Raw genomic sequence first — 10,595 nt, forward strand, 5'->3', positions numbered from 1 at the left:
TGCAGAACATCTAAAAAAATATATAGGGTCATTAATTTAGACTGCAAATTAGAAAAAAATCACATTTAATTCAAAATGGTCTTCAAATAGCAAAAATAAGTGAACACAAAGTATGTTGTACTTACAAATCAAACACCAAATAATGGAAGCCCTCTTCTGATATGCTGTCATGAAGTCGCACTAAAAAAAAGGCAGGGGGAGAAAAAAGTTTATGTTATACATATGCCAATGATGAACATTAAATCAGACTTCTACTGGGCGTCTGTCTCCTAACTAAAAGTGCTGGTAACATCTTTTTTCTATGCTCTGCTAACTAGTATCCTTTATAACAAGGCTTGGGTTCAGACAAACCCAAGTTTTAGATTCTGGTTCTGATTATTATTACTGTGTAGAGTTAATCTTTTTCTTTTTCTTTTTTCTTTTCTTTCTTTCTTTTCTTTTTTTTTTTTTTTTTTGTTAGGAGAGAGGGCAAGCAGGAGAGGGAGAGTCAGAAGGAGAGGGAGAGAGAAAGAATCTTAATTAAGCAGACTCCACACTCAGTGCAGAGCCCAATGTGGGGTTTGATCCCACAACCCTGAGATCATGACCTGAGGCGAAATCAAGAGCCAGATGCCCAACTGACTGAGCCACCCAGGTGCCCTTGTGTGAGCTTAATCAAATTAAGCAGCTTATAATGACAACAGTACCTATACTTTACAAAATGGTTGAGAAGGTTAAATAAGACAACAAAAGTAAAATAATCCACATGTTGCTGGGATAAATAAATATTAATGACTGTTATAATACTAAATATATCTATTCGAAGTTACCAGGTTCTAGGACTTCTGCTCTCCCTGCCCCCGCCTTTTTTTAGTGGGGGTCGGGGTAGAGAGAGTTTCTACATAGCATTCCCTGGCCAACCTGTCAACAGAGTTTTTATTATGCTACTTCTAAACTCAAGTCACCAAAATACATTTAACAAGTCAGCCAAAAATACATAAGTAGTACTTCTAATAAAAAAATCTACTAGTTGCTCAAATTAATACTACTTCGATTTTTCCAATGAGCTAGACTTTCACTGATAGCTATCCAAAACAAATATTTTGCTCTTCTGAATGGAAAACACTCTACTGTATCTCCAAAGTAAACTACACATATATATAATTTACATACTACTTTTCCTGCTATTTATTTTTGCACAAGTCCCCTGCCTCCCCCAATGCATCCCCATAGATGGTTAATGCTTCCTATTTATCTAAATCACCTGAAGTAGCTTGGCCTTCACTGGGAGCAACAGAGGGCAGAAAAAACAACAAGCCTGCAGGACACAAACTCTTTTGAAAAGTCACCACAAAAGGATAATGATTTCTACTACCACTGGTCCTTAGCATGTTCCCCATGCAATGATGACCACCACACAGAAAATGTGGAAGAACATTTAGATTGTTACACAAACTCTAATGATCTACAGAGGGAGTCTGCAGTACCCATGAAATTCTCAAGGTCACAGACTTAATATAATGTCCATTCTTTACAATCTAGTTCCATCCCCTTCAGACACCATCCTTGGGCCACTATTAAAAATTTTTTTGAATCTCTCTTTAGAAATATTTCTAAGGTACAGAACGAAAGACTTTTTGTTCCATTATATAGAATTTCTTTCTCATCATTACTACCATTCAGTTATCGTATTTCACAGGCTTTTGAATCCCTCCCAGAGACCTGACAAATGGTAGATGGTCTTTCATATAATTGCTTTGAGCACTTACTATACTATGTGCTGGGCATTCTTCCAAGTCCCCCCACCGCCCTGCCACCAAAGCTTGATATACCTATATATGCCTAAAATAAAACTATTAATATCAAACAATTCTTCCATAACTTTAATTGTGTGAAGGGTATTCTTTAGTTTACAAATATCAAAGATGCCCACTACCTTTGTTTAAACTTATACTGCCAAAGAAAACCGAAAGTTAGTCTCAATGATGTATTCTGTTCATAGTCATTCAGCACAGTAAGGAAAGTCGGTGAGAACAGGTAATTCAGTGGCTTTCTTGAATGACACAGTCTCACAGACTACCTACCTACCTCACTGAGCAGCTGTAATACAACCTGTGTTTAAATAAGCCCAACGAATGGTATGTCTACTTAAGTCAGACAGTTATTTGATGAAAGTAAGATGATTTCCATCCTATTGAAGTTAAAATGAGAAGTAAAATTACAATGTGAGCAGGAGGAAATGATTCTTTCTTTCTTCCACTGTCTCAAAATAAAAAGTTGAAGTAGAGATGGGGATCTCAGGTTTTCAGATCAAAGGGTTGTAGAGCTAAACAGAAGTGGAAATTTCAGGTACAACTGGAGAAATATTACTTTCTGGTTCTATTTGGAATAAAATCTTCTTAGTATGATTATCACTTTCTTATTAATAATTGCACATCATCATTTAGAAGTACATTTTTTTTTAAAAAGTTAAGAGTTGCTCGGATGCAAGCCTAATGAACAACGCATACTGGTTTTGGTGAAGACTAGTTTCACAAAAGTATTTAGCCAGCAAGCACATAATAATTACTTAAGGATAAACCATTTGGCCCAAGTTCACTACTTTTGCATCACACAATTCCAAAACAACCTCCACTATTTCTAAGCAGCCATTTTGACCAGGTGAGATCAATTACAATTGAGTGAGTTTGTTGATGTAGCAGAAAAAACTAACAACTTCTTTACTGGGGATAAAAATCTACATATTTCCTTCCTTCCTTTATTCCTTCCTTCCTTATGATCTCTCCACCTCCTTCCACTCTTAAAGAACTAGAAAACAAAACTAAATGCAATCATCACAATTTTATTTATTAACCAAACTCTATAATTTCATCTTTGCGTGGATGTTCCACTGTTTACAACTACTCTAAGGATGGGTTGGTTTCCTCTTGAGACTTTGAACTCTATCACTTTCAGAATTGATGATATTTTTATGTAGTCTGAAGACAATGTCTTACACACCACAGATATTACCTTTTTATCTTCACACCATTGCAGTCAATAAAAAGTATCCATCTTCCATCCTTTCCCTCTTTTTTTAAAATTAAATTAAATTTTTTTTCAGTGTTCCAAGATTCATTGTTTATGCACCACATCCAGTGCTCCATGCAATATGTGCCTTCCATAATACCCAACACTAGGCTCACCCAACCTCCCACCCCCTTCCCTCCAAAACCCTCAGTTTGTTTCTCAGAATCCATAGTCTCTCATGGTTTGTCTTTTTTTTTAACAGTTTGCCATGGATTGAAACTGTGTTTACTTTCACAAAAACTCACATTAGTTTCTCTCTATAAGTAACTGTCAATTCATTTCCATGCTGAAGGAAATACAAGATATTCTGTTCACCAGAGATGTTAGCCCAAGATTGCAGACATGGCCAGCCTTGAGAGGACTGTGGCTGCTCCATGTTGAAACATACTGCACTATGTTCTTGCTATGACTGCTCTTTGTATTGCCATAAACTGGACACAATTAACTTAATCACAGTCATCATTAAGAGGTTTTCAGACAGAAACGATAAAGAAGATAATGAGAAAAGCATTTGAGAACACAGGTTATGATACATCCTGGTAGTCATTCTTTTCGGAAGTTTGCTCAAAGGTAAAATAAAGTTTATGAATAAATGAGTTTTCATAAATGGTAACCATGTAACAGTTCTTATCCAGGATAAAATTTAAAATTCTAGGGCATTAAGTATTAGACTTATAAGGGGAGAAAAGGTGTTCCTGAGGCTAAAATGTTTCCAAAATTCAGTTGACCCATGGCCTAATTACTTTTCTTTCTCCCCCTCATATGTTATTCATTTGGTCATTTGTATTCAAATTGTTATGGGATCACTGCTTTTTCTTCTGGTCCTACAATCCTGTATGATTTCACTGCAGTTTCTAGTTAAGTACTGGTTCCATAAAGGGGTCAAACAAGACTAAACAGGACATTGTAATTATCTGAGAAATTAATTTTATTTAAGTGCAAAAGAAGCTTCCTATTTATTTTAAAAATACCTTTTCATTTATGGGATTAAAAGATATAATAACTACAGTCTTTACTATGTCAACACAATGCAAATAATTTTTTCAAGAGTTTAGTTAATATATAAGACCTTTTTCCATCATGTTTTGCAAATGAATATGTATAGACCCGAAGAGGTGAAAGAAACTTCCAAGGTTTAACAGCTAGCAACTGGCCAGGCTAGGACTGTAAACCAGAGCTGGAGGATTCCAAAGACCTGGTTCTTGCTCAGTGTACTATATGGACTCCCTAAAGTACATCTGTTAATGAACTACTTCTCCTCACCCCAAGATATACAGTACAAATTAGTTTGTCCGGATAAAATAATATTTAAAAAAGAATTAAAGAGAAAGAAATAGTTAATATTAGACTAGAGAATGAAAAGCAGTGTTAAGGGGAAAAAAAGCACTTACACAAAAAGAAAAATATTTTGAGTTTAGAAAGTTTAAAATATGATGCTGTAGTTTGGGGGATATAGAGACAGCTAGATGATATCTAAGATACAGAGCCAATACCAGCCACATTTGTCTTTCTATGCTGTCCCTAAATCCCTAGAAAACTGTTAAGCTCCTCTTCAATTTAGGAATGTTAGAATATCCAATGACTCAGCTATTTTACCTGATAGGACATTTAATGTACAAAAATCCTAATTAGTTAAAGAATCTGGAAAACTTACACAATGTGTAATATACCATAAATTTAACTATTTGTTTCCAAAATTAACATTCCAATGACATGGATACTATGATAACATTGCAAGAGACAGAGGTATGTGTGTGTGCGGGTATTAGGAAGTGGAGATGGGTATGTAAGGGAGAAAAGGGAAAGACTAGGAGAATTAAATTCTAAATAGAAGCACGTTAAAATTGCTTATTAGGTACATTTTATCTATTTTGATGACGCATATTAAGAACATTTCTACCAAAAGAAAGTGAACATATTCTTTTACGAAGATTTATTATCTTTCAAAAAAGACTAATAGCACACAAAGTCACTTGTTTCAATCGCAGCATACTTCCCTCCCTGTTTATTTCCTAACAACATCCTCTAAATACAATCAAGGGTGGTAAGTATAATTTTGTGAAATTATTTATACAACATATCATTTGGTTCAAATTATACTACTTATTCTTCCCTTCAACTATACTCACTACCTGCTGTTCTCTATTAGAATTTATTATGGAGATGTGGCAGCCTATTACATTGGTGGTTCCAATAGACCATGTCTATCAATGTCTATTAATATTCATGTCCTTATGTAGTCCTCTCCCACACTGACTCTGGGTTTGGCCATGTGAGTTGCTTTGCGTGATCAGCATGTGTGATGCAAACAGAGCCTTTATAATCTCTTATACATTGGAGTTGTCCTTTTAGAAACAACATGTTATGCTAAAAAGAAGTTTGGGGTAGACTTAGACAAGAGGCCACATGGAGAGAAACTCTGGAGGATGAGAGGCCATGTTGACATTCCACTGCTAGCAGAGCTCACTGCTGAAGGGAAATGCAATTATCACCTCAGTTACATCATGTGGAGTAGAACGACTATCCAAATAATCCAGTCAGTCCACAGAGCAATTAGAAGTAGTAAACTGATGTTGTTTTAAGCCACTAAGTTTGGAGTGGGAGTTGTTAACCAACAACAGATAAATAAACAAGAAAAACAATCTGAAATTTGTGACTGACCCATTATCCTCAAAGAATTCTTTCCCTATCACAAGGAACTTTTTTAGCAGAAAAAGAGAGTTGTACCTCAAAATATCAGTTATTAGAAACATCTAAAACTAAACATGGCAAGGCAATGCTGCCAATGTTATCTTACTGCTAATAAAATAATTCATACAGATTATATTGCATTTCCATAATCATTATTTGTCAGCTCTGAGCAATAGTCCTGGTTATAAATGAGGTAGATTTTGCATTTTGAGCTTTATTATGTTACAAGGATTACGGTAGTTGGATTTGGATTTGGTTCACACACTGGGATGGAAAAACTGGCATCTTTTAAGTCAAATGCTTTTTCTATTCCCATCAGTAGTTAATTATATTTCAGAGCTAGAGTAAGCACTAGCCAAGTATGGCCATGCAATGTACCATAGCCTTCTTAAAAGGGGGATGCCAACAATGAGTTTATTTGTTAAATTAAAAAAAAAAAAAGAAAAGAAAAAAAAGCACACACACAAGTCTCAAACATTGTAACATTCAAATGGCACTATTCTAGAGAGAAATTTGAGCTCAGCCATTGCTACTGGGTCTTTTGTGACAAAGCTGATCATTTCTAGAGTGGAAAGTTTTCAAACAGACATAAAAACACTGAAAACCAAATTCAAAATCAAGCTAACATTTCTAAAACACTGAAGGCAAACCTGCATGTGCATGTTTTCTAAATTTCTACTCCTTATAACACAAGTCATAGTTAATAAAACAATACCATTTAAAATATGTTTAGATTTGCATAGTTGAAAAATATACACACTCAACTTCTTTGAAATATGGATTCATGTACATTGTTCACATTTTGAGTAAAAACACAGAATAATAAATATTTCTTTGTTATTATTATCGAAGTCAATAGTTTTGTAGCATTTATTCTTTGATTCTGTTTGTCTTAATATGAACTTTTAAAATTTAAGCATAAAATGTGGAAATTTGACTTTGTTGGCTAGGCAAATAAACAAACTCAACTAGCACAGAAACCATGATCTGTCCTAATCTTAAATACCTGAACTCAAATTCCTTGAGTTGCACGAAGGATATATATGTTTGACAAATACTTACCAGTACGTTCTCATTAATAAATGCCAAATAAACTTTATTATTCATTATTCAAATATTAAAATAACTTTAACATCAGAAATACAAAAATTATTTTAATAAAATTTCAAATACTTTTCTGTCATGACAAGAAAATGTTTTAAAAATTAAACTGTATTTAGGGGCATCTGAGTGGCTCAGTCATTAAGCATCTGCCTTTGGCTCAGGTCATGATTCTAGGGTCCTGGGACTGAGCCCCACATCGGGCTCCCCTCTCATGAGGGAAGTGAGCATCCTTCTCCCTCTCCCACTCCCTCTGCTTGTCTTCCCTTTCTCACTATGTCTCTGTCAAATAAATAAAATCTTAAAAATAAATTAAACTATATTTAAAAGCAATCCAGGGCTTATACTTAAGAAAAAGTAATTAGTAACTCATTTTTGAAAAGCAAATATAATTATTACATGAAAACTCAGTGGGGAATGTCAATGACATTAATTTTAACACTATTTTAAAAGTACAAAAAAGTCATCGGATCATAACATCAGTGCTGAAAATCAAAGCACACCAATTATGCTGACCATAATCTCCATCCTTATTCCCAAATTCTCACCCCATTTGCTGGTTCCAGATTAAAAATAAGAAAGTTTAGATTAGCTTCACTATCTATAAAATCAGATTAGTAACATTCAGGGCTGACTAGAACAAATAATGATGTCTTCTAATAGGCCAGAGCTAGTCATAAACACAGATTATTCAAAGAGGATTCTGACTTGTCAAAATATGTATTATTCAGAAAAATTTCAACCTGGGAAGATGACAGAATGTGAAAAAACATGACCAGTGGTTGCTAATTGTATGTTTACCTGCTATAGCAATCATGTAACACCATGAGTAACATGAAAGAGCAAGCAATCCTTTTGCTTGAAAGAAAAAAGTCATAAAGAGCTAAATATAGAATTTCAGAGATGATTAATAAAAAAAAATCAATGGATAATTCATTTAATACACTTTCCTGATCATTTTTAATAAAACTACATATGTGAGGAGAAATTAAATTAGAGGTTTATCACTAAGCCTACTAGTACCTAGAAATATTGTTTCCTTTAAAAATAATTTGAGATTATCTTGTTGCATATTTTAATTGTATGAATCCATTTTACTTGTTAAAATTTGGTTTTTTTTTTTGGAAAAATGATTTCACCTCTTGGAAAAGCTAATATTTATTTTAAGTTTCCTTCATTTAAAAAAATCTTTCCTTTTTCAATTCTGCATCAAGATTATTTATGTATTTCAGTAAGTGTTTCCAGATTTTTCATTTTCTTTTTTTCCTTGCCCCATCTTTTAGTTATTCTACTTTCTAATACTTATATAAAGCTAATCAGTGATCACTCATGGATATTCTTAAATATTAGGAATTTTTAAAGGAAAAGAAACTATTGTTATTATATGACTTATATATTACAGAAATCTTAAGATGGTGCACTTTCATATGTACTGTAATTATAAGGACTTAACAGAGCATTGGACTAATACCATCTTTTTAAAAAATATTTTATTTATTTATTTGTTTGACAGAGAGAGATCACAAGTAGGCAGAGAGAGAGAGAGAGAGTGAAGCAGGCTCCCTGCTGAACAGAGAGCCTGACGCAGGGCTCAATCCTAGGACCCTGAGACCATGACCTGAGCTGAAGGTAGATGCTTAACCCTGAGCCACCCAGGTGCCCTGGGCTAATACTATCTTTATGTTAAATTTATTCAAAATGTACACACCTATCTACTATTAAATGTATTAAATGTATAAGACTGTCTGGTTAAGAGGATAAAAAATGGCCATTAGTAATTTCTCAGCTCTAAGTACCTGAACAGCATTATTATCTTTCTGATTGTGGAATCCAAAGCAGGTTGGTTCAACCACTCTGTATTCCATAGTCTGGGTCAAAAAGAGAAGCCCTATCAGTAATTTCACACCACCCTGCTCAGTTGGGTCCATATTTAACAGCAAGACACAAACACATTAAATGTCTTAAAGCAGTACAGTATTTAGCTACTTTTTAAGATTAAATAAGGCTTTGTGATTTATGATAAACTAAGGACATCACATAGGAGGAGACTGCATCATGCCAAAGGACAGACAAGATAAGGATTTTTTTTTCAAAGTGAAGATCAAGGCAGCATTTAAAACAAAAAAGATTTCCCATCTAAAGTAATCATAGCTTTGTGAAACTTTTGCTTGACTTTTATACATATATGTTATATGCTGGGTCATGATATAAAACCTTAATTTTTTTAAACTGTAGATCACATGAAAAATACTTGATAAGCACTATATTGCATAATCCTTTAAGAGGATCCTATAAGGTTTTTTCCAACTTTTTTACATTTCTACATTTCTGGATGATTACAGCTAATAAACAGTAAACAAAATAAACAATACAGTTATTATCAATACAAGGTTGAATACAATCCCCTAAATAAGACTTTTTCCTCGAATATTCAAAGAAATTTAAGTTTAAAACACACTTAATTTTATTTTTTATTTACTTTTAATGAATAACTAGAGGGAAAGCTTAAAACATTTACCTTGACAAATTAAAAAGAAGGCTTTTTCAAAAATTACTGAGCAGATGAACTGCTTTTCTGACAAGAGACCTTAGAGAATAGAATGAATGGAAAATTTACTAGATCATCCTCTCCTTGCAGCTTACTACCATATTATCTTAACACTTGCAACTAAATTTTCCCTGAAGACACACATGCCCAAATAGTCTCATCTTTCAAATCCCTTTCCAAAAAATCATTCCTTACATAAAGTATTTTACAAGTTTGATTCATACCACAAGCATAAAACACCTGAGTTTAAAATTCTACTAAAATGAGGGGCACCTGGGTGGCTCAGTGGGTTCTCTGCTCAGGTTTGGGCTCTCTGCTCTCAGTAGGGATCCTGCTTCCCCCTCTCTCTCTGCCTGCCTCTCTGCCTACTTGTGATCTCTCTCTCTCTGTCAAATAAATAAATAAAATCTTTTAAAAACTGATACTAAAATGTTAAGAAATTTACTATAGGGACGCCTGGGTGGCTCAGTTGGTTGGACGACTGCCTTCGGCTCAGGTCATGATCCTGGAGTCCTGGGATCGAGTCCCGCATCAGACTCCCAGCTCCATGGGGAGTCTGCTTCTCTCTCTGACCTTCTCCTCGTTCATGTTCTCTCTCACTGTCTCTCTCTCAAGTAAATAAATAAAATCTTTAAAAAAAAAAAAAAAGAAATTTACTATAAAACTAGTGTCCGTATTATACTATCTCATAATGGTTTTCAATTAACTATTTTTATGCTGAAACTACTTAAAAAGACCAGTTTATTTCCTCTGTATAATTATACACAAAAATGAAACACATGAAAAGTAACTGTGATCTTAGGCTCACAACTGAAGAAAAGCATGTTATGTGTGAATTTATTCACAAATTCAATACTATGGGAATAGTAAAGGATATTAATAAATTTAGCTAGAAGCACCATTACAGCAGTCAGCAGCAATCAGCATCAGGTACCTGGGAATATGCTTCTGGATAAGCATTCAATGAACAGATAGTTCACCTGGATCAGTGATTTTAATTTATTTTTAAGTAAAGACTAAATTTCTCTTATCATGACATCAGGGAAGTTGTAACAAATGTCAGACATCTCAAATACTGGGGGCATCTGCCTGCCTCAAAGATATCTCAAAACAAGCCCAAAGAACTTACGATCTTGCTTCTAAAATCTGCTTTACCTAGTGTCTTCCATATCTTTCCAGTTGTTCAACTGAAAGCAAATCCCTCAAG

General features: G+C 34.1%; 1 protein-coding gene across 20 annotated transcripts in view; it reads right to left on the bottom strand.

Annotated features, from left to right (window-relative positions):
• Positions 1–10,595, bottom strand: part of CAMK2D (calcium/calmodulin dependent protein kinase II delta) — a 333,039-nt gene that overhangs the window by 160,745 nt on the left and 161,699 nt on the right. For all 20 annotated transcript variants that reach the window (XM_059377681.1, XM_059377620.1, XM_059377556.1 and 17 more), the window contains exon 4: positions 126–180. In XM_059377681.1, the coding sequence (XP_059233664.1) occupies positions 126–180 (55 nt within the window). The remainder of the gene's footprint in view (positions 1–125; positions 181–10,595) is intronic.

Source organism: Mustela nigripes, chromosome 1, assembly GCF_022355385.1.
Source record: "Mustela nigripes isolate SB6536 chromosome 1, MUSNIG.SB6536, whole genome shotgun sequence".
In the NCBI taxonomy this organism is placed as follows: Eukaryota; Metazoa; Chordata; class Mammalia; order Carnivora; family Mustelidae; genus Mustela; species Mustela nigripes.